Below are 24603 nucleotides of genomic sequence, written 5' to 3' on the forward strand. Positions count from 1 at the left end.
GGGTTAGCAGTCTAGCAGATCATTATTTTGTTGTGTAGTGTTTTGCAAGCTGAAGGGGCCCGGGTGGGGTCGCTAAGGGCCGCTCCCGGGAGCCCCGCGATGGCATGGCTTGGCGACAGAGGCGCCTAGTCTCGCCGGGGCAGAGCTCGGCAGCGGTTTGACTATCTCAAACTCCATCGGGAGCTACAGGGACAGCCCCGTTGGCGGCGGCGAAGGCCGCGACGGGGCCTCCTCCTCCTCCTCCCTCCGCCTCCTCCTCCTCCTCCCTCCGCCTCCTCCTCCTCCTCCTCCTCACCACCACAGAGGCGGACCTGGAGGGATCCCGACCGAGCTCTCGCGAGAAGATGCTCCACACTTCACGCGAGATTACGCAAGCCCGGGAGTCCGGGAGGTGGAAGGGGATTGTAGCAGTCCCCACCACTAAAACTACGCATGAACTTCCCTCAAGCCTAGCGGATGCACCTCCATCGCGTGACGAAGGAGCCCCGGAGCACTATGGGAGGTGCTGTGTGGAGGACTGGGCAAGTCGAAGGGACTGATGGGAAACTCCCTGCACATTCGTTTGCGTCTGGGGCCAGCTTTCTAGACACTGGTTTGAACCGGTGTCTGACTCCTATAGTGAAAAACATGGTAGTCGTTGTGCAGAATCTAATACGTGTGTTACATTCTACATAACTTTCCTGTAGTGACATGCTGACCGGATCCCTCAGTAGCTCCATATGAATGCCAAATAATCTCTCAATTACTATATATATGAAAACATTTATTTGGCAGGCACCTCTACATATCTTCTTTGCTAAAGAGAAAACTCTGTCCTTAGAGTCCAAAGGGCGGGGGGGGGGAGAACTCCGTTCCTAAAAAGCTGGCAAAGGCCGGGCTCTGTGGCTCAGCCTGTAACCCCGCGCCTTTGGGAGGCTGAGGTGAGTGGATTGCCTGAGCCCGCGGGTTCGAGACCCGCCTGGGCAGCGAGACCTCATCTCTACAATAAATAAAAAAAATGAGCCGGGCATGGTAGTGCATGCCTGTAGTTCCGGCTACTTGTAAGGCTGAGGTGGAAGGATCGCCGGAGCCCAGCAGGTCGAGGCTGCGGTGGCCAGGAGCGGCCACTGCACTCCAGTCTTGGCGACAGAGTGAGACTCCAACTCAAAAGAAAAGCTGGCAAAGATAAAAAAAAATTAAGCAAAAACTCTGGTATATATCATATAATATTATAGCTCAATATCTGTTGAAAGATTTTTTTTCACTTCAAGTTGTAAGGTAGGAATTATTCTTACTGTTTTACAAATGCAGAAATAGACTGGGAATAGGGACAAGGGAATTAACATTTGTGAACTACTTAGTATGTGCCAGGTCTTGTCTAATATTTAATTTGTAATACTGTATTTATTTTAGTTTTATTTATATTTCATTTACTTATCAAAGTAGTCCTAAGGCCCGGCGCGGTGGCTCAAGCCTGTAATCCCAGCACTTTGGGAGGCCAAGGTGAGAGGATTGCCTAAACTCAGGGGTTAGAGACCAGCCTGCGCAACTTGGTGAGACCGCATCTCTACAATAAATAAAAAATAAGCCAGGCGTGGTAGTGCACGCCTATAGTTCCAGCTACTTGGAAGGCTGAAGTGGAAGGATCACCTGAACCCAGCAGGTCAAGGCTGTGGTCACAATGAGCATGCCACTGCACTCCAGCCTGGGCAACAAGAGTAAGACTTCAACTCAAAACAACGTAGTCCTAAAAGGCAGATACTATGTACCCTTTGTTAATGATGAAAAACTGAAGAACACAGGTTATGAAAATGACCATGACGACTTATAATTAAAATCAAGGCACTTTCCAGTGTGAAATCAGATGTCCAGCAACAACAAAATCTATGGAAGTAAACCCACCATGAATTAGAAGAAATATGGAATAGTTGCTCATAAACCATAATGAGTTTTTAAAAATATGTGCTTACTAATATCTGGATGTAAGGAAAAGAAAAATGATTTTCAAAAAAGTTTAACAGGCCCCATCAAAGACTTTTCTTTCATCCACTATTCTCTTTCATCCATTTTATCCTCTTCTCTTTGTGAAACATACCAATCCAAGAGAAATGTTGCCAACTATCAATGGCTCATTTGTGTCAATAATTTAAAGTGGGCAGTGATGAGTGATTTTATATATACATATTTGTTTTCCATCTTACTATTTTTAAAAAATTTTTTACTTTGAAGATGCTTGCCTTTGATGTGTACATTTTTTTCTATTCTGCTTTTTTTTTTTTTCCATTTCTTTGGTCAGTGAAAGATATATATATATATATCTGATAATCTAGGATTTTTCAAAGGTGGTCTGACCACCATATTACAATCCCATCCCCCTTCCCTTGCAGTCCCTAACTATATTTTATTTTAGTCTCTAAATCTGGCATAAATTGATTTCACCTACTTGTTTACTGACTGTCTCCCTTCACTAGAATATAAGTTTCACAAGAGCAAAAATTTGTGTCTGTATGCCTAACTTCTATTACAGGTATATATTGTAAGGACACAGGAAGTATTTGTTGGATGAATGATTAAGTGAATAGCCAGAAGTAATGGTATCCTTTAAAATTCACAGATGTAGGCAAAACAAAGCTCTCTAATTCCACCTCCAGTTTATTTCTTACGTAAGACATAAACATATAAGACAGTTGCATCCCAGTAAAAAGAACAACAATTTTCTCTTACAACAAAGTAACAATGATCTTTTAAAGATCTTTATACATAAGTGGAATAAATGAAGAGTCTAAACTCAAACACATTGCAATTTTCTGTCATATCAGAAGCAGAAACAACTTAAAGGTTTGAGTATTTTAAATGAATAAATTCTACACTGTCATACCTTTTTAAAAGATTCCATTTTGCTGAAATTTTTTAGACACATCATGCAAACAGATACTCTTCTAGGAATGTTTGGAGATCACTCGGTGCTATTGAGCAGGAATAAATAATATAAATAATAACAATCACTTTCACAAAACAACCCTCTCCCCATCAAAAATCTCAAAGTGCTCACAAAAAATTTTTTACAACAATCTTACAAGGCACACATAAAATTTATAGTTTCAACTAAAATTTTTTTTCAAACATCCAAAATAGCAGACACCAATTCCTAAAAAATCAGTTTATTACTATTTTTTAACCCTTTCCTCCCATCTCCCATCCCTACCCCCACATCTACCATTTCATCCTAGGAAGCAAAAATAAGAAAAGTACTTCAGTCACAAGTAAATAATTTCTTAAAAGAAAGTACATTCACACTCACGAATGGTCAATCCTAGGTCAAATGTTGGAAAGAAAATTAATTAAGCATTGAACTATAATATACTCCAGTGGAAAAAGCCCCATTATTTACTTTAGAAGAAATCTGTCTCCAAAGGAATACTCAAGTTTCATAAAGACATAAAACCCTCCTCTTTTGCTTCCCCTTCTCTGTTCTCAGGAAGAATTAAATATAAAATCATAGAACTTTAGACCTGGAAATGATCTTACAAATTTCAAGATCAAAGTTAATCTGCATAAAAATTTAAAAGTTCAAGGAGAGGAGATCTGCCCAGTGTCACTAACTAGTGACCTGGGTCACGAAATCAGTTTTCTCATCAAATGAGACCTGTATTCTTTAAAGTCTCTACCAGAGTTAAAGTTCAATGGAGAATATCGTTCCCACAAAAGTATCACAAAAAGGATATTTAACATCTGTAACAACGAATATGTGATTCTTCAGAAAATTCTTATAAATGGTACAGAGTATATTACATTTTAAAACAGGGGTGTTGACAGAAATCAAATTTCATACATAAAGCTAAGGAAGTAAGGAAGGAGTAGAAGAGCTTGAAAATAAGATGCATCTAGTCAGACTTCTTTACTTAAAGCAGTTCCTGTTTTAGAGAATATGATTTGCCCTGAAATATAATCTTTGTTTTATAACAATAAAACAGTTTTGTATTATATGTAGGCAAGGATATTAGAGAACTATGGCTCAGAACACAATCTGCAATATTACTAAAATTATCGTACAATCATGGTTTTGCTTTTGGCACTTTTCTGGAAATATAGAATAAAGCTCTAGGAATGGTTAAGATTTTTGACAACAAATAGTAAATGAAAACTGCATTAACATAAGAGAAAAAATATAATTAATAACACTAATAGCTACTCATGTTTAAGCTGTTCATCCAGTGACAGCTAGAACTTATATATATTGCCAAAATTAAAAAGGGAATGAACTATTGATTCACATAACATAGATGAACCTCACGGCATTATGTTGGGTGAAAAAGCATTTCAAAAGGGAACATACTACAAGACTCCATTTGTGTGACATTCCAGAAAAGGCAAAATTATACTGATGGAGAACTGTTGCCATATTTAGAGCTAGGAGGGGCTGACTACAAAGAGCACGCAGTTTTAGGGATGAAGGAACTATTCTGTATCCTGATTGCAGTGGTGTATAAATCTATACATATGTTAAAATTCATTATACATCAAAGAGAAATTTCAGTTTTATTACATGTTAACTAAAAAATGAACGTTTAAAGGAAACAGAATATCTTTGGTAAAGCTAGAATTTCTAATTTTTTACGGCTTCATGCCAATGGCATAATTTTATTGGCCACAAGATTATTAAATCCAATTGTATTAAATAAAATCAAGAAACTTGGATCCAATGAATCATTTAAAAAATATGTATACTAGTAACTCATGGAAATAAAAATATTTTAGGAATATCAACCCATTATAAGAAAATTCTACTATTCCTAAGTGAATCTGAATTGTGTTCCTTTACAGTTTAAAACAAAAGGTACCTGGATGTTTAGTTAAGAATCCAGATAAGTTGTTTACAAGTTAAAAGAAAATTGCCCTATCTGTTCCTAAAGTGACTAGAAAGTAGTAATGGATAATAGTGTTATTTTACATTTATTTTCTCTTCTTGTTATCCCAATTCATTTGAGTTTTTATATGATAGGATTTTACATATAAATAATTTTTTTTTTCTGAGTTGGAGTCTCACTCTGTCACCCAGGTTGGAGTGCAGTGGCACGCTCACAGCCACTGCAACCCCAACCTGCTGGGCTCAAGCGATCCTTCCGCCTAGTCTTCCAAGTAGCTGGAACCGTAGGCATGTGCCAACACAACTGGCTAATTTTTGATTTATTGTACATATGAGGTCTCACCAAGTTGCCCAGGCTGGTCTTGAACCCCTGGGCTCAGGCAATCCTCTCACCTCGGCCTCCCAAAGTGCTGGGATTATAGGCATGAGCCACCATGCCTGGCCTACATATAATCTTGAGTCTCTAAATCAGAATCTGCAAATAGTAGTGGATCCTCTGTCACTAGAATCAAAAATGTGTAAGAGAGGAACACTTTCTCTAGGTATAACACTAGAACTTTATATATGATGTATGAGACAGAATCCTATCCACTTAATTGTACCTCTCATTACTATGGATCTGTTAGAAATTCAGAAAGAATGAAATGTGTAGGCAGACCAAATATGAGACCTAAAGATGGGGTGGAGAGGATGTATTATTACAAATGCTGCATTTCTACAGAAAGACTTGCCTAACAATTATTAAAGTTTATATAGCAAGTCTATGATTATAATCATAGTAGAGTTTGCCTTTTGATATCAGGTCTAGATATTTTTTCACCACTGCTTCTGCCATGGACAGAGGTTAAGTGTTTTTTGAGAGCAGACTTGTGCTTGAAATCCATATCACAACAGTGGCATTTGTATGGCCGATCCCCACTATGTATGTTTAAGTGGTCCTGAAGTGTGCTTTTAGCAGTAAATGTCTTCAAGCATACGGTACACTGAAAGGGCCGAATGCCCATGTGTCCTCGAATGTGCCGGTTGAGATTTTTCTTCTGTGTAAATGTTTTCCCACATTGTAAGCACAAGAATAGTTTATGCATTTTAAGGTGGCGCAGATAGTTTTCAACATGAAGAAAGCCTCGAGGACACCGAGGGCACTGGTGCCTCAGTGAATAACCTTCCTCAAGACTTTGCATCTCATTCACTGTCCCATAACTTCCTTCAGTATTCTCACAAAATAAGCCCTGATCTTGATTGCCAGGAACTTCTGCCACTCTGCTTTCAACTGTAGAATTGATCAGTGAATGCTGTGTTTCAGAAAAATACATGCTTGCTTTTGAAGAGGTACAAGGCTGTGAAAACTGCCCATGTTCTACACCAGCTGTACTCATAGATTCTACATGTAGGATACAAATCTCATTGTCTTTAAAATCTATATCTACTGTAGACAGATCTGGTGACTTCATTTCTTTTCTCTCTGATGCCAAGCTCTCTACTGTAGACTGTAAAGCATTGCTTTCCTCTTCTTTAACATGAAAGTCTATGTTTACAGGACTATCTTCTGAAATTTCAATTATCTCACAATCTTTATCAGAATTTTCTTCTTCATTCTTAACATCTGCATCAGAGGATTGACACAGGTCAGTATGTTGGTTGTTGTTTTTCATAGAAAGATCAATTTCCAGATACTTTGATAAAGCTTCTGTGCACTTTTCCACAATGTGAACCATCTGAAGGTAACTGGCAGCAGTCAAATATTTCAGAAGTTCTTTCCTTTTAACTTCAAGTGCTCCAGTATAGCAAGAGAGCAATAATTTTCTGCCAACTTCTGCACTCTGCAAGATGGTGATTCTGACATGTTTTGACTGTGTGAGTAAAAACTGATCTCTCATAAAAGTAGAGCAAGCAGCCAAAATCACCTTGTGCCCCTGGAACTCAGTGTCATTAATATAAATTGACACGTCACAAAATAAATTCTGCTGTCTCAAGAGATTCATTTTCTGCAAGACCACATCTCCTTGCTGTTCAAACTGGAAGTACAGAACATCAGACTCAGCAGCCATGGTCACAATCTAAGCAAAATAAATCACAAACATTGATATAAGGGATAGGGAATGCTTTCCCATGCTGTAATAATGAAAGCAAGCAAACCAAAAACCCAAATCTGAATGGGGAAAAAGATCCAAAATTTTTTTTTGAGTCGGAGTCTCACTGTCACCTATGCTGGAGTGCAGTGGCATGCTCACAGCCACTGCATCCTCGACCAGCTGGGTTCAGGTGACCTTTCTGCTTCAACCTTCCAAGTAGCTGGAACTACAGGTGTGTGCCACCACACCCCGCTAATTTTTTGACTTATTGTAGAGACAAGATCTTGCCATGATGTCAGGGATGGCCTCGAACCCGTGGGCGAAGGCAGTCCTCTCGCCTCCACCTCCCAAACTGCTGGGATTACAGGCGTGAGCCATCATGCCTGGCCTAAATTCTAATCTAGGTAACTAAGAGTGAACCACTACACTACCATCTCAAAATACAGAAAATTGTAGTGCATGTCTCTACAGTCTCATAGTACATTTTTTCATATTTTTGTTACAGCATTTATTACAGTGAATTACAGTTAACAGTTTCTATGCTTGTCTCTTTGGCTGTATTTTGTGTGCCTTGTGGTCAAGTAGGGTCTGTTAATTTTGAATATCCAGTAATAGGCACAGTGATTGCTGCAAAGTAGATTTAACATAATATCCCCAATTAGAAACCTTAATGTAACCTGCAAACTTCCTACTCCCCACCAATACGACAGGTCCTCATTCCAGTTTACCTGAACCACTGACTGCAGTGTCTTCCAACAGATCTCTTTGAGACCGTACTCTCCTATATTCCAAATTACCTCCCTGAATGCCACCAGAATTAACATCTTTTAAAAGTTTCTTTTAAAAAAAGTTTCCCTTTTTGCTTAAGTCCTCCACTGTTCTCCTCTACCACAACCTAACGTTCTAAGGAAAGAATACAAGATCCATTACGATTTGGTCCTAACCCACCTTTATTGCTTTATCGCTTTCTATATTCTTTTCCATAACCCGAAGTTCTTTCAATATTAAATTTTGCCATTACTGTACAAAGAGACAAAAATACACCTTTGCACGTCTCTTATGTTCGCGTTTCCAGTTCCTTTTTCCAGCTAGTGATTTGGCTCCTTTAAGCCCAAATCAACTAAGACTAATATGACTTCTCCTCCCGTCTCCCGCACTGAGAGTCAGTAGCTTCCCGAGCACAGCGAGATGGTGCCTGATTCATCTGTGTTTCTGCACCGAGCAGAGGGGCCCACACAGAGCAAAGGAAGCTCGGGGAACATCTGTCGAATTGAAACCGGATCCCAGGTGGCCTGGAAGATCCCTCCAGCTCGGCACACTGGTTTTCCTGAGACAAGCCTGCCGAAGGCCAAGGCCCAGTCGGCCAAGTGGTTGAAGCACCAGATCAGCCGCTCCAGGGTCGCGCCCTGCCGTCCTCGTCCTTCTCCTCCTCAGGCCTCCCCACCTGACGAGTCTCATTCACACTCACTTACCAACTCAGAAAACTAGAGTCGAGCGTTCCGCGGCAGCGGAGGCCCAAGCCGGAAGATGGACTCAGCCCGGGAAAGAACACATCCGGTGTTAACCGGCCTTATTCTTTACCGGAAGCCTCTGGGCGCCCCGGAAGGACATTCTGAGGCTGTTTCCCTCCCCCTTTCCTGGAATGACAGAAAGGCGCCGGAATACCGGCAAGCCCCATTTCTCATGTCCTAATTTCGACACTCGAGCCTTTCCCCTTTCTGAGTCCTCCTGAACATCTGAATTGGAGACGGAGGGTGAGACTGAGTTACGGCAGGTCTGCCAGAGAAATCACGTCCTTACGGATTTTTATGGAAGTGGTCCTCTCCTTTTTTGGGACCTACAGCTTGAAAGGTGACAAAAGAGACTTCCATAGGGATCAGTATCCAAGATTGCCTAAGTAGTGTCCATCAGAATCTGGCCCCAACCTCTGGCCCTAACGTCACCCCTCAATCGGCCCCTCCTTCCCCAAACCTTTGGCCCAGCTGTTTCCTCTGATACGCCCAAGCTTTCTTCCCACTTTTCAAAAATTCCTTTCTAAATTTCATAATCCCTGAAGCCATCCTGAATTATCCCTAAATTGATTGGTTCCCAGTCATCTCTGCCTGCCTTCATTGTTGCACCTGTCACACCTGTATTAAAATTATTTGTGTCCCGTCGGCAGAAGTATTTAGGACAATGGCTTACTGATGTTTGCATTCCTGAGGTCTAGTCCTTAATAGGCATCAAGTATTTGTGCCAAATGAAGGGATGCCCGAACAAATTATTAAAAGCAGCTGCTCTGCTCCCTCAGTCAACAGGTTCTCATGGAAGTAACTGTAGTAAAAATAAATGTTTGATTAATCTGTTTTTCTTCTGAAGGCAAGTTCACTATGCCTGGTTAATATGTATTTTAAGTAATAAAATTAAAAAGGGAATTCCTGGATTCAAATTCAAGTAACTGAAAAAGGATAGCTGGCTGGGCACGGTGGCTCATACCTGTAATCCCAGCACTTTGGGAGGCTGAGACGGGAAGACTGCTTGTGGTCAAGAAGTTCAAGACCAGCCTAGGCAAAATAGTGGGACCATGTCTTTACAAAATACAATAAAATCAGCTGGGGTGGTGGCATGCGCCTATAGTCTCAGCTACTGAGGACTGAGAGGAAGGGTCGCCTGAGCCCAGGAGGTCGAGGATGCAGTGAGCTGTGATTGTGCCACTGCACTCTGGTCTGGGTGACAGAGTGAGACTTCCCAACAACAACAACAAAAATTGGCTAAGAGAAAAAAAAAAAAAAAGAGAGAGAGAGAGAGAGAAAGAAAGAAAAAAGAATAGCAGAAGGGGAAAGGAGTGAGAAAACAAGTCACTGACACCAAAGCTTTAATTGTCACATTTTATTAAGGAAACTTCCCCATAATAAGTGAAGAGGTAGTTCATAGTATGTCTAACATACAACAGATTTAAAACAGCTATTCATGAGCTGAAATAAAATGTTCTGGGTTGTTTAGGACAATATTTTAGAAGTGGTGACTAGTCACCTTCCATTTATAGACCTTCTAATAAAGAAACTAAAACAAATTAAAACTGTTATCTGATTTACCTCAGAGTCACTTCAATTTGGAGTTTGTCTTTAAAATTAAATAATAAATAAATAACTGTGACACAGTAACTTTTTTAAGAAACCAAACTATGGTAGAGAGTCGTCTCCTTTTTATTTCTCCTGGGGATCCATAAAATACAAATGCTGAATGACTAAGATTTTTTAAATCTTCCTCTTCGGAAATTTGACTAGTTTTGAAACTCATCTTCCTCTGTAAAATGTATCAGTAACTTGACTTCTTTGCAATATAATCTAACAAATATGTATAAGCAAAGAAGGAGGAAAGTCAAGTCCCACCAAAACTAGAAAATGTCTCACAGAAACAGAACACTTCTCCAGCCAAGTAATGGAGGAGACTGTAAATCACTTCAGTGGTTTGCATTGGCAAAAGGTGAGAATGAAAAATTTCTCTGATACAAAACCATAAAGATGATTTTTAAATGATCAAAGAAAACAAGGCAGTTTTCTTTCTTATTCCTAATATAAAACCAAATTGAGACCACATGAGATTATAAGCTCTGTGAGGGCAGGGACTGTATCAATCTTACCTTCATATCCTCAGTATCAATTAATAGCATAGTGTCTGGCAACAGTAGGTACTTAATAAATATTTCTTGAATGATTGAATGAACCCAGAAATAGTCTCCAACCAAAGAAACCAATCTTATTCGAACCTGTGCCTTTTAGTCTTCGAACCAGTAACAAAAAGAGGACATGAATGTGAGCAAAGGAAGCACTCTAACTAGAAATTTCCCTGTGAAGAAATTATATTCAGAAAACCAAAAATGTTGTTTTAAAAGGATGCAGGGTAGAATCTCACTGTTGCATAGAATTGGTACTCTTTGGTTGGATTATCTAAAAATCACAATGCTAGGAAGCATAATCAGACCATATTGTAAGTGATGTTAAGTATAAGGTACCTATAGGTCTTATCACTTAATTGCTTTATCATTTTAAATATTTTAATAAAAGACAGAAATTCTATCTCAAACCTGACTCACATAATTCACATGTGATGATACATGTATATGTATCAAATTATAACAATTTATGTTCCTCTCTGACTACACAAATTAAGCCTAATTTTTGAAATCCACGCACGCACTCTCATAGCTAAGAAATAAAAACAGAAAATCCTGATGGAAACTAATAAACACTGTTTTCCATACAAAATGAATTGCACATTTGGATCCTTCTCACATTATTCTTACTTGCCCTTTCCCTCCCTAAATGACACTTGGCAAATTAGTCACTTGCTTGGGAAGAATGTAGCACTAATCTAGCTAAAAACTAATTAACTAATATAAATCCCTCTGTGATATTCTGTTGGCAAAATCCACACTGTCTCAGAAGCCAACAGGAAGACACAAAGTTGAAAAAAAACTGAGAGCTTTTTGCTTTATTCTTCATCATGTACAAAATCTTTTAAAGCCAAGTGATAGTGGGGAAAAGTAAGAAGACATTAGCTCATATTTAGTCACGTATCTACTTTGGCCAATCTTGGCCAGGACACCTCTGGGGCTACGGATACCCCAACTTAAAATGAAAGAGGTGGAGTAAATGATCCCTTAAGAATCTCTAAGAACTCTACTAACACTACTAATTTAATCTAATTCATGAGTCAGAAACAAGTAAGGTTCAAAATTTTATGTCTGAAGTATAACATGTGCTTTAGGAAAAACAGTTGTTTTGTTTTTCCATATTGGAATGTCAACTTTGTCTTCACAATCTATCAAAGGTGGCAAAGTGAGACAGTGTACTTTTAAGAGGAATATCTGAATGCAAAAATTTTATTGCCCCTTCTGTGTCTGACTTACATTTTTCCATTCATTTTAGAAATTAAGGTACACAAGGAAATGAAAATAGTGCACTGGATAAAACTTTGATGGCCAAACTCACCTTTCTGATGACTAAACTCTGAAACAAAATTCAGAGACTCCCAAATAGCCTGTTTTTAGAGATACCATTATACTTCAGCACATTTTAAGTATGCCTGGAGCAATCCTGGTATCAAAAGCATCAACAAGTTAAACATTAATTATAAGCATTGGTGGGAGGTGCTACCAGGGAAATCTCCCATGTAAGTGCTTAACTGTACTTCTATTCCTTGTTGATTATACTCCTCATGGTGATCTCTATTTGCCTGCAGGTGTTCCTTAAAAGACTGTACTTGGGTATATGTGAACAATTCAATGAGATGAAGTTGGTTATAACACTGTTAAAAAGAGTTCATAACAAACCAGTATACTTCTTTATAACCAGCTTCAAGACAAGTACAAATGGTAGGAAGTAAATTCATTCATCAGACAAGGAGGAATTATCAAGAGGCAACCAGAAGTTCTATCAACAGCAACATCACCTTATATTTCAGCTATTTTCTATCAAAGAAAAATATTATTCACTTCTCTTAGCATAGCATCTATTAGTGGAGAGAAGGTGATATTATCAACTTGTTGGTACCTTCAGAATGTGCCTAGTGAAAAGGCTAAAATAGTGTCAGTCTAAGATATAAGTAAATGTTAGATAGACAAATGGAATTATTCCTTGGGAAAGGAAAACAGACATCACAGGATAAATAATTCAAAACAGAAAATGTGAGAGGGCAAAAGGAAGGCAAATTCACTCCAAGTGGTAAATTGCCTGGTCTATTAGTGCTTTGACTCATCTCCTATCACCTGCATAGTGACTTTGGAGACATCAAACTAGGAAAATCACTCCTAAAAAAGACTGAGAATATTGCCATATTCTCAGTCAGTTCAAGCTGTGAGCTTGAAGCCCCTACTCAATTCACACAAGCACTATCATTCCTTAAGTTCAGGACAGCTTGGGCCAGTGTACCTGCATCCAGGACCTGTGTTGCATCAGGTTGTGGCTGACACCCTTTAGAGTCTGTGACTGTTGTACATGCAAAAGAATCAAAATCCACTGTGAGGTCTTGTACATTTCTCTCATTGGCATTATCAAAGCTGTTTTTGCCATGCAGCTGTTTAAGGTGTTTCCTTAAGACTGGTTTATGTGCAAAAACCATATCACAATAGTTACACTTATGGGGTTTATCTCCACTGTGAAGGTTAAGATGATCCTGTAAGGAACACTTCTGAGAAAAGGTTTTCCCACAGATTTTACACTGGAAAGGTTTAATTCCGGCATGCACACGCATGTGTCGATGAAGGTTGCCTTTCTGAGTAAAAGTCTTGCCGCAGAGTAGACACATAAAGAGTTTGTGCATTTTTAAATGGTTGGCGTAGTTCTCCAGGTGACGAAACACCCTGGTACACTTTGGGCATTGGTGATGCCACTGTAGGCCTTTGTCTACACCTCGAATATTAGGCCCAAAGACATCTTTTGAGGCCATGATGATGTTATCACTGCCTGTATAAGAGAGGGCATAATTGTGGAGATGGTTTTGTTCTATTTCACTTACTCTGTTTTCCACAGTTGAATTTATCAGGGAGTGCTGGGGCTCTGATGAATGTAAAGCAGTGGGTTCAGAAGAAATAAACTGGTTCTGATCTTTTTTACTTCTAACCTCTGATACATCCCCAATAGATTCTACCTTAACAATCTGAATATCACTGTCCTCCATATCCATACTGTCTTCAGATGGATGAATACAAGGTGAGTCCTGCTTTGGGGAGCCTCTGGCATCTCCCTGCTGTTCTTTTGACTGGGGAGAAGCACTCTGTGGTTCACATCCCTCTTTACTATCCATTGGTTGTTTTGGCTTTATAAACTTCCACAGGGCCTGCGTGCACCGTTCTACAATGTGGCTCATCTGAAGAAAACTCGCAGCAGTCAAGTAATTTACCAGTTCCATCTCAGGGAATTCCAGCACACCACTATAACAGGATAAGAGCAATTGTCTCCCCACTTCGGAACTCTGTAATATGGAGATTTTCACCTCTCTGGAATCATTCAGTAAAAACTGGTCTCTTAAGAAGGGGGAACCTGCAGCAAACACAATTTTATGCCCCTGTACCTCAATATCATCTATGAGAACTGTAACATCACAAAATTTATTCTCTTCTCTTAATTTGTTCATTTTTTGTAACATTGAATCTCCATAATTTTCAAACTTGAAGTGAAGGAGATCTGATCTTTCAGACATTTTGGCAGACCTAAAGAACAGAAATGTAAAAAGGTTGAATTTAAAGAAATTTAAACAATTAAGAAAGCTGGATTTACCTTCCAAAAACAAATTTGTGTTGTCACACCTGTTTTGTATGTATCTGAATGAAATTTTCCTTGAAAGAGAAAGCTACTATAATAGGTTTCAAAGGCTCTTAAAAATTACTCCTTACCAACATCAAGTGTCAATTGCATCTAAATAGTGGACTTGTATCAGTGTAAACAGCTTGGCATTCACTCAACTTTTTAAGATACTTAAAGCAAGAACAGTGCCTGAGTAGTCCGAGAGTATTTTTTCACTTCTCAAATGAGAATTTTATCAGCTTTCTAAAACATCCCAACACAAGACGCTTTCTTTTGCATGAAACTCACCTACTTCTTCTAACACAAGAACAATTGTCACCCCACTTCAGAACTCTAATATGGAGATTTTCACCTCTCTGGAGTTATTCAGTAAAAACTGGTCTCTTAAGAAGGGGAACCTGCAGCATATACAGGTTCCTTTGCTTTTTTCCTTTATTCTGTATTTTAAACAACTGCAGCAATACTGCTTCCCAATTCCTGGCCAAACTACTTTCTGTTTAAACTTATGTGAATTTATTCATATTTCTTTTATAAAATGTAAGGCACAGACCTAATGGAACAATGTTTGGATAGTGTCAAAGGTTCAGTTCTTTATCCTCGTCATATCTAAACTCTCTTTTAAGTAACATTACTTGATATAGAAAAATCAGATGAGCTACTTGGTGGGAATCTAACTAGGAATAAGGTGGATGTAATCAATCCCTATTAGAATTCTGTTCTTTCAACTTTATCCCTATTTATCCATTATTACTCATCATGTGGACTATTAGAACTGATTCATAAATGTTTCCTTGGCTTCCAGCTTCCATTCCCTCTAATCTAATTTGTAAACCACCAAAGGTAATCTTTCAAAAACACAGATTTGGTTGGACACAGTGGCTCACGCCTGTAATCCCAATGTTTTGGGAGGCCAAGGTGAGAGGATTGCCTAAGCCCAAGGGTTCAAGACCAGCCTGGGCAACATGGCGAGACGTCATCTCTACAATAAATCAAAAAATTAGCCAGGCATGGTGGCACATACCTGTAGTCACAGCAATTTGGACCAGGAGTTTGAAGCTGCAGTGAGCCATGATCGCACCACTGTCCTCCAGCCTGGGCGACAGAGCAAGATCCCCACCCCACTTCTTAAAAAACGAAACAAAACAAAAACAATCTGACTATACCCCACTACTGCCTAAAATCCTTCAGTTACTTTCTATCATCTCCAGGATGAAGACTAATCTCTTGAGTATAAACTGACTAACTAAACCTAATAATAATTAAGGAAAACACTGGCAAACCCCATTCAACAATGGAGAAGGTATCTTTCCAAAACTCTCTCTATATTAATTCCTTTATATAGCAATTTCTCTGGAGAGAGTTCCTATATCTGATTCCATACACTCCAAATGATTTTCTCATAATCTGGATTCCCATGTGTATTTCTAAAGGATGAATTAGCCATGCCAGCATGATAATTCCAGTCTACTAGTTATTGTAAACACAATAAATTGGCATTCTGTTTATATACCAGTCTTCTATTACATCAGGAGGTATGTCAGGTCTATCTTTGAGATATAGCTCTATAATCTCAGTGCATCAAGAAGTTCACCTTGAATTTTGTGCATTCATCAATCCCTGAGTTCAGAGTCAGATGAAACAATTAGCTTCTCCTGACCACATCTGGACCATGAGGCCAAACGTTATCATCTTAATTTCCTTAGCACTGACTTACAAAGGCTCATGGAGTCTCAGCTCCTGATAGCAGAGTCCAGGTTTTACTCTTATTCCTCAGTGCCTGGTACATAACAGTACTCTACTGACTCCAGACCTTATCACGTTATTTCCTAAGTCTAGAATGCTACCTTCTAGTCAATTCTGACTCCTTTATTTTCTCAGAGAAACCTTTCCCTGATTGCTTTAGTAGAATATTTATCTCTACTGGGCTCATATCATAGTAATTCTCTCATAAGACTCAAAACACTTTATTAAATACTTATTTCTTTCCCTCCAAACTGAGAGTTTCAGGGCATTAGAAGGAAACATCTCCAACCTATTGCATGGGGCTAATGCTGGGAACTTGCATCTACTAAGGCAAAATGTTCTTTCCTTTTGCTTTGAATTTTACTTATTGCAGCAATACTGCTGTCCCATTACTGGTCAAACCCTCTTCTGTTCATACTGGGTGTATACCTATCACCTAATATTGCATTAAACACACAGAAGTTGCTCAGTTTGCATTAGTTGAACCTATAGGATTAGTTTGACAGTTGTAAGAAGGAAGAACTGTTCTTAGAAAGATGAGCTTAGTGTCTGCAGGAGCATTAAAGTTCTGAGCCCCTAAGTGTCTAAAAATGAATAAAAATGGTAATAAGGAGCAAGGAAAAATAACAAAAGATATTTCAAAGAACTTGACAACTAACTGGATATAAAGAATCTATAGGCTGGGTGCAGTGGCTCATACCTTTAATTCCAGCACTTTGGGAGGCTAAGGTGAGAGGACTGCCTGAGCCCATGGGTTCAAGATCCGCCTGGGCAACTTGGTGAGACCTCATCTCTACAATCAATCAAAAAATTAGCCAGATGTGGTGGTACATGACTGTAGTCCCAGATACTTGGAAGGCTATGGTGGAAGGATCGCCCGAGTCCAGCAGGTCAAAGCTGTGGTGGCCACGAACATGCCACTGCACTCCAGCCTGGGTGACAGAGTGAGATTCCAACACACACAAAAAACCCCCCAAGAATGAATAAAAGGAATACATAAAGATAGTATAATGTATAAAATAGTACCAGCTACTTGGAAGGATAAGGCAGAGGGATCACCTGAATACAGCAGGTGGAGGCCATGGTAGCTGTGAGCATGCCACCATACTTTAGCCTGGGCAACAGAGTAAGAGTCTAACTTTAAAAAAAAAAAAGGATTCTAAACTTAGGAGTTTAACTGAATGATAATGTCATGAGAGAGGTGAAACTTAGGAGTTTAACTGAATGATAATGTCATGAAAGAGGTGAAACTTAGGAGTGGAATTGGTGAGGCACAGGTTTATTAATAAAGTATAAACAATCTGAATGTGCAGATAATGAATGATCACAATAAAAACTGCATTGGGAAAAGTAGAGAAGGAACTGTGACATAAAAAAAAAGTGCCTATCAAATATAAGAGAAAAATTTAGAAGATACAGTGACTATATCACTAATTTAAAGTCACAAAACTATATTATCATTGGTCAGTTTTAGTAATTGCAGTAGGTTAAAATATTCATTCTGGAATCAGAATGGTGAATGTTCCAATTTATAGCCAGAGTTATAAAACTCCTGTCATTTCTAGTGGCCAAACAAAAGTGGCATTCCTTTTTGAAGTTTAGCTGGTGTTGAATGCATTAGAGCTGATCATGAAACCACTGGTATTTTCTTACAACCAAAAATGAGCATTAATTGCTTTCACTTACATTTTGACTATGCTGACAATACTTAAGACAACTTTTCTAAGAGACTATTGTTCTTGGATTCTCTAAAAATATGAAGTAGTATGGTTTCACTTATAGTCATGTGCTGCATAATGATGTCAACAACAAACTGCATATAAGATGGTGGTCCCATAAGATTATAATACTGTATTTTTACAGTATCTTTTCTGTATTTAGGTATGTTTAGATACACAAATACCATTCTGTTACAATTGCCTAGAGTATTCAGTTCAGTAACATGCTGTACAGTTTTGTAGCCTAGGAGCAATAAGCTATACCATATAGCCTAGATGTGTAGTAGGCTATACCATCTATGCTTATGTAAGTATGCTCTATGATGTTCACACAATGACCAAATCACCTAGCCATACATTTCTCAGAATGCATCCCAGTTATTAAGCAATGCATGACTGTATTTCCTATCCATCGGTTCTCAAAAAGTGTATTAACAAGAGCACCCAATAAATATCTCAGATAAGTGTTTGCCTTGATCTGCCCACTATAGTCTAAGAATATGAGGAAGTTTTATTGTTTTTAGCCAGATGCGGTGGTTCATGCCTGTAATCCCAGCACTTTGGAAGGCCAAAGTGAGAGGATTGCTGTAGTCCAGGAATTCAAGACCAGCCTAGGTAATGTAGTGAGGCCACGTCTCTACAAAAATAAAAAATGAAAAAATAAGATGGGCATGATGGTACATGCCCATAGTTCCAGCTACTTGAAAGGCTGGGGCAGAAGGATTGCCTGTGCCTCGGAGGTCAAGACTGTAGTGAGCTGTGATCATTCTACTGTACTCCAGCCTGGGCATCAGAATGAGACCCTGACTCAAAAAAAATGTTTTTTCTTGTTTTTATTAGGTAGTTTTCCCTAGTATGTATCAGCCTACTCTACTGTCATTCTATGATAAACTCTTATTTCCAGGTCACACAGTTTATCCCTTAATAATGTCACTAATTTCTCTTCCTAATAGACTGTTATTTGAGGGCAAGAACCAACAGTCTGTTACACTTTACACAGCTCATTCAACAAAAACCGAAAAATAATGAATTCTTAATGTTCCCCTTGAAATTATTACTAGGCTATGGTAGAGCTGATCTTTGTTATTACAATATCCTCTTTTGAGTGCCTGGGGGAAGATTTCTTTCTAGGGTTTTCAAAATAGTTTGTCAATATGAAATCAAATTTTAAACAAACACTTTAAGACTTTTTTTTTTCCAAATAGGTAAAATAAAAAGGAATACGTAATTATGTTTTTATTAACTGACTTAATTTTATTTGAAAATAAAATAATACCTAATCTTTTTATGAGTTCTTGCTATATTCTAGGTATAGTGCTAAATGCTTTACCTAAATTGACCAATTTAATCCTGAAATCTCAGTAGGTAGACATTATCATTATTCCTTATTTTGTATACAAGGAAACTCAAGCTTAGGGAAACTCAACCTTAGGGAACATATACAATTTGCCAAGCCTAACAGAGGTGGAAAGTGTTAAGTGTTAAGAGTTAGAACTTGTGCCTAAGCTGGAAGATGCCAAAATCCATGTATGAAACAACTAGGCTAGGTACAGTTTTATTTTAAGGATAATATTAGCTGTGTAACTGTTTATATTTCCTTCTATCAGTTCTCAAGAAACTTATCAACAGGAGCAGCCAAACAGATACCTTAGGAAACTGCTCATTTGATCTGTCTGCTGGAGTCTAAGAATGTGAGAAAAATTATTATTTTTTTAAGTTTTCCAGTAACCCTGTTTCCTAGAATATTGAAATTAATTCTGAATACTGCTGAGTTTCTATTAGTAAGGTTTGAATGACTATTTTTCAAATATCAATGCAATGGGAATATTCTCACTTAAGGTCATTTTCTCTTTGTTTCTACTTTATACAGTTGTTTCATAATTATAATAATGAATTTAAAATTTTCCCTTTGTTCAAACAGGAGTAATCAAAAAGGACTGACTAGTGAATATTCTAGGTTGGACAATGTTCATTGCTATACTATGGGCAGGGAAAAATATCTCTAATACTTCTAATAACTAATGATAAGGAAAACTTTTCTATCTGTATAATAAACTCCTAAGCTGCATATCAATCTGCTTCCTCACCTACCTCATTTAAATAATTTTTCAACTTATCACTCACAACTACTTGGAGATCTTTGTTCCTCATTAACATTATATGCCCTTTCTTCAAAAAGGTTGTATTATACTACAGGCTTTCTCTCGGTAAACCTCAGTTTTTTGGGGTTTTTTTGGAAACTTTCATGACACTGCATTCTCCAAGTTCTCACTTTTTTGTTTTGGCTTTTAATTATAAGTATTATACATAGAAGTATAGCCTTTCTGGAAAAATTTTAAGCACTGTAGCTAAAATTCCCTTTTCTGACTGACTACCGCTCAGTATTCCCTTTAAGTTTGATCCTTCCTGACTTTCCCTTCCCCATTTTATTTATTTATTTATTTATTTATTTATTTTTTGAGTTGCAGTCTCACTCTGTTGCCCAGACTGGAGTGCAGTGGCTGCTCCCGGCCACCGTAGCCTGGACCTGCTGGGCTCCAGCGATCCTTCTGCCTCAGCCTTCCAAGTAGCCGGAATTACAGGCATGCGCTACCACGCCTGGCTGATTTTTTTTTTTTTTTATTTATTGTAGAGATGAGGTTTCACTGCCCAGGCGGATCTCGAACTCGTGGGCTCAGGCAATCCACTCACCTCAGCCTCCCAAAGGCGCGGGATTACAGGCTGAGCCACCGAGCCTGGCTCCCTTCCCAATTTTAAAAATAATACTTTTACATGCCTAGCTACAGAAGATATAAACTTATGTTTCTCATACGTAAACTATACAGACTGGTTTACAACTTACTTTCACTTATTGTTTTGAGAGCTATTTATGTTGATAAATATAGATCTAGTTCATTCTTTTAAAACTATTGTACAGAAGTGGGCAAGTAACCACTGATCTCAATTTTCCACCATTGTTTTGCTGGTTTGTTCCTCAAGTCTTCATTAAATTGTACAAGGGCAAGTATATCATTCAAAGCTCATTGTCTGATTTTGTGCTATCTTTTTCAAGGCTTACTTCCTTAAAAAGACTGTCTGCTTTCTCAATGCTTTATTAACTCTCTATGTTAAGAATTCCTAAATCCCAATCCCCATGGCCAACTGTAATCAAACTGAATCTCAATTCAAGCAACTCAAAAATACCTGCTGTAGACTATCTCTTGAAATGCATGATACCTAAACTTTTGTACTGACTAAACCTCAATAGGCCAAAAAAAAAAAAAAAAAAAAATGATGGATAATGGTGTGGAGAACAGTGAATGTGGAAGTAAGAAAATCCTTTAGTATGCTATTAATATAACAGATCAAGAAAGAAATAATGTGGCACCGAATAGAGACAAGAAATAGAACTGATGGACTTGGTGATCAAGGTGAGGAACATGAGAAGAAGGGTCAAGATGACTTTGCCATTCTCTCACCTCAGCCTCCCAAAGTGCTGGGTTTACAGGCTTGAGCCACCATGCCTGGTCTGACTTGAAGATATCTTGTTTGTGTAACTGGATATCTTTGAGTGAGTTTCATTCAATTAGGGCTGGGAATATTGAAGGGGATGATCAAAAGTCTGGTCTTTAAAATGTTAAGCCAGAGAAGCCTCCATGACATCAAGGTGAAGATTCATTAGCTGGGTGGATATGGGTCTGAAGTTGAAAAGGAGACCTAATTATAAGTGATAAGTGATAAATGAATGCATGAGAGTGGAGGAAACTGACTTAAACTGGCACAGAGTAGAAAAGAACTTAGGAAGAAAAAGAAAAAACAAATACATAACACAAAAATAAATCCATTACTTACCTTCTTCTCAACATGGGTCTCCTTCCAAGCCTCTCCATTTTTATCAATGGGCCTATCTTGGCTTACATTTTTCCTACTCCTTAGGCTTCTATATTTAGTCACTGCATAGCAGAATGGTTAAAACCATGAAATCTGAAGCAGTATGTCTTTGGAATCATCAAAATTCTACTCAACTACTTATTAGCTATGTGATCTTGAACCACTTTGCTTCAACTTTCCCATCCATCAATTCCCATCTATCAAATTACTTCACAGGGTTGTTATGGAAAAATAAATTGAGTTAAAATTTTTTTTTTTTTTTTTTTTGAGTTGGAGTCTCACTCAGTCACCCAGACTGGAGTGCAGTGGCCGCTCCCAGCCACCACAGCCTCGACCTGCTGGGCTCTGGCATCCTTCCGCCTCAGCCTTCTGAGTAGCTGGAACTACAGGCACGCGCTACCATGCCCAGCTAATTTTTTGATTTATTGTAGAGATGAGGTCTCGCCAAGTTGCCCAGGTGGGTCTCGAACCTGCGGGCTCAGACAATCCACTCACCTCAGCCTCCCAAAGGCGCGGGATTATAGGCTGAGCCACCGAGCCCGGCAAATTTTTTTTTTTTGAGTTGGAGTCTCACTCTGTCATCCAGGCTGGAGTGCAGTGGCACACTCATCACCACCTCAACGTTGACCTACTGGGCTCTGGTGATCCTTCTGCCTCAGCCTTCCAAGTAGCCAGAACTACAGGACCACGCTACCATGCCCAGCTGACTTAAATTTTTAAAGAGCTTAGAACAGCACCTGGTATGTGCTCTATAAGCGTGTGGTTTACTCTATAAGTAAACAAATAAAGCCCATAAATTTTCTTTGTGAAATCCTTTATGTGTCATTTTCTCATTCCTATTTAATACCAAAACAGTTGACGTGCCCACTATTTCATGTAGCATCACCTCATCACGCTACTAAAATTGCTTTTTATGAGGTCACTAATGACCTCTTTTTTTTTTTTTGAGTCGTAGTCTAGTGGGGCACTCTCAAGGCCACCACAACCTCGACCTCCTGGGCTCAGGCAATCCTTTGGCCTCAGCCTTCCAAGTAGCTAGAACTACAGGCGTGTGCCACCACTCCCGGCTAATTTTGTTTGATTTACTGTAGAAACAAGGTCTCGCCAAGTTGCCCAGGCTGGTCTCAAACCTCTGGGCTCAGGCAATTCTCTTACCTCCACCTCCCAAAGTGCTGGGATTACAGCTGTGAGCCACTGCACCTGGCCCACAAATGACCGCTTAAGAGATAAATGCAACCTTTTTTTTTCTCATTCCCCAGATATTCTGCATGAATTGGTCCTGTGAACTCTCCTCAAAATTCTCTTCATTTCTTGATCTTTTTGGCTGCTGGAATACTTTATACTTTATCTTACACTTTATCTTCTACCTCTGTTTCTGCTATTGTACTACTATTAGTTCCAGTTTCTCTTTTTGCTTCATAAATGCAACAAACACCCCTCTCATTTTCTTCTTTCTCAGTACTCCCTTCCTGATGTCAGCATTCCCATGGCTTCAACTTCTGTGCTGATAACACAAACCTTTACCTATGGCCTCAATGTTTAGGCTGAGCTACAGATTTGCATTTCCAACTCTATGCTGGACAGCTCTAGGTGGCTATCCCAAATTCAACATGTCCAAAAAATGAATTTTTAATCTACACTAAGCTTATGATTTCATTACATCAACAATCTTCAAATGCCAGAGGCCTACACTTAAGAATTAAATTTAGTCTCTCTCACTTTTTCAACATCCAGTCAACTATGGAGTCTTGATATAATCATCTCCAGCACACTTGTCTCCTTTCCAATAACACCATTATAATGGTATTTCAGGACTTCAATATTTCTCACCAGGCTGATCCCATTACTCCTTCAAAAGAATCTCCAATAAGAGTTCCATGCCTTTAGCTAAAGTGCCCAGATTTAGTTAATAGAAACTCCTTCTTTATAGGCTTTCTATAGAAGAAAATGACGTTCTGCAGGGCAAATCTAACCAAATCAGTCTCCTGCTCAAAACTCTTCAAAAAATTATCCATCTCCTTTAGGATTAAACCTTTCACTATATGGACCCTAGTCTACTTTCTCAGCCTCATATCCCATCCTGTGCACAAGAGAACCCCCATTTCTTCCTCTTCCCACACAACTATGCTCATAGAATTCCAACTGTTCCTACGGCCTGGAAAGTTCTTAAACAATTTATCCTTGCCAAGAAGTATAATTCAGACGTCAATTTATTTCTAAAATCCTCTCAGGAACTGCCCCTTGAACAGTTCATACAAATAAGACAGAAATATATATACACAAATATGTATGTACGTATATACATACACATATACAGAATATATATAAAACAAGGGGCACTTATTTGTTTATATCTGGCTTTGGAATTTGACCCTGAAAACTGGAAGTATATCTCACGAATCCCCAGTACCCGGTATAGCGCCAGTGCTGCGGCCAGTGGTTGAATTGGAGGAAACCTCAGAAAAAGGGTAACCAAGCACTCATATTGATTCTTTCCGACTAGCACTGAAGGCCTTGCCTTGGGCTGGTTCCCGAAGCGCGTTTTCTCAGGATCTCAGCTCTGGCACTTCCTACAAGATGCCAGAATCCGGCCTCCAAGCCAATTGCCGGGCCCTCGCTGGGATCCCAAGAGGCGGTTCCTGGGCATCCTCAGGCTCCCGGTGCCAGCCACAGAGACGAGAAAGGGGCGGGGCGCAGCGTGGGCCGGGCCAAGGACTCCTCAAGTCCCCAGGGGCCTAGGCCAGCCTCTAGGCCCCCGTCCCAGTGCGGGTCCCGGACGATCCAGCGCCCCAAGGGGGTTCTATTTTGAGACCCCGCACCCCAGCCCGGCGTTCCGGCCGCCTCAGCACTTACAGACCCGGGGGAAGGCCGCCGTCACGATCCGGCACCACCAGGAGCTCCGGCCCCTCGGGGCTCCGGGAAGGGGGAGGGGCAGGGAACCCGAGCCAAAGGGGGACCCAACGGAACCGGAAGGGCAGCCCTGGCCGGACAAGACAACTTCCAGGTCCCATGGTTCTCTCCGCCAATCGGAAGACTCGGAGGACAACGGGGCCCCGAGAGGGACTTTC

The 24603-nt window shown here is 39.5% G+C and overlaps 2 protein-coding genes across 4 annotated transcripts; both read right to left on the reverse strand.

The window, feature by feature from the left end:
• Window positions 1-5266: 5266 nt before the first annotated feature.
• On the reverse strand, window positions 5267-24456 carry ZBTB6 (zinc finger and BTB domain containing 6). 2 transcript variants are annotated; one of them, XM_021714848.1, is made up of 2 exons: window positions 24393-24456; window positions 5267-6903 (listed from the first exon to the last, which is right to left on the reverse strand). In XM_021714848.1, exon 2 carries the CDS (start codon window positions 6892-6894, stop codon window positions 5620-5622), a length of 1275 nt encoding a protein of 424 aa, XP_021570523.1. In that variant the 5' UTR covers window positions 6895-6903; window positions 24393-24456; the 3' UTR covers window positions 5267-5619. The 2 variants fall into 2 exon arrangements, with proteins under 2 accessions (XP_021570523.1, XP_008060953.1); XM_008062762.2 differs by lacking the exon at window positions 24393-24456 and adding an exon at window positions 8391-8475.
• On the reverse strand, window positions 12207-24540 carry ZBTB26 (zinc finger and BTB domain containing 26). Of its 2 annotated transcripts, none has more exons than XM_008062763.2 (2): window positions 24389-24540; window positions 12207-14110 (listed from the first exon to the last, which is right to left on the reverse strand). In XM_008062763.2, the coding sequence occupies exon 2, from the start codon at window positions 14098-14100 to the stop codon at window positions 12775-12777; it is 1326 nt and encodes a 441-aa protein (XP_008060954.1). In that variant the 5' UTR covers window positions 14101-14110; window positions 24389-24540; the 3' UTR covers window positions 12207-12774. The 2 variants fall into 2 exon arrangements, with proteins under 2 accessions (XP_008060954.1, XP_021570522.1); XM_021714847.1 differs by having other exon boundaries at window positions 24393-24507.
• Window positions 24541-24603: the final 63 nt, after the last annotated feature.

Source organism: Carlito syrichta, unplaced genomic scaffold (assembly GCF_000164805.1).
Source record: "Carlito syrichta isolate Samal-C Ts95f unplaced genomic scaffold, Tarsius_syrichta-2.0.1 Scaffold305825, whole genome shotgun sequence".
Lineage (NCBI taxonomy): Eukaryota > Metazoa > Chordata > Mammalia > Primates > Tarsiidae > Carlito > Carlito syrichta.

Excerpts from the sequence above, each read along its gene's own strand:
- ZBTB26 (XM_008062763.2), bottom strand. The coding sequence starts at position 14,100 with ATGTCTGAAAGATCAGATCTCCTTCACTTCAAGTTTGAAAATTATGGA.
- ZBTB6 (XM_021714848.1), bottom strand. The coding sequence starts at position 6,894 with ATGGCTGCTGAGTCTGATGTTCTGTACTTCCAGTTTGAACAGCAAGGA.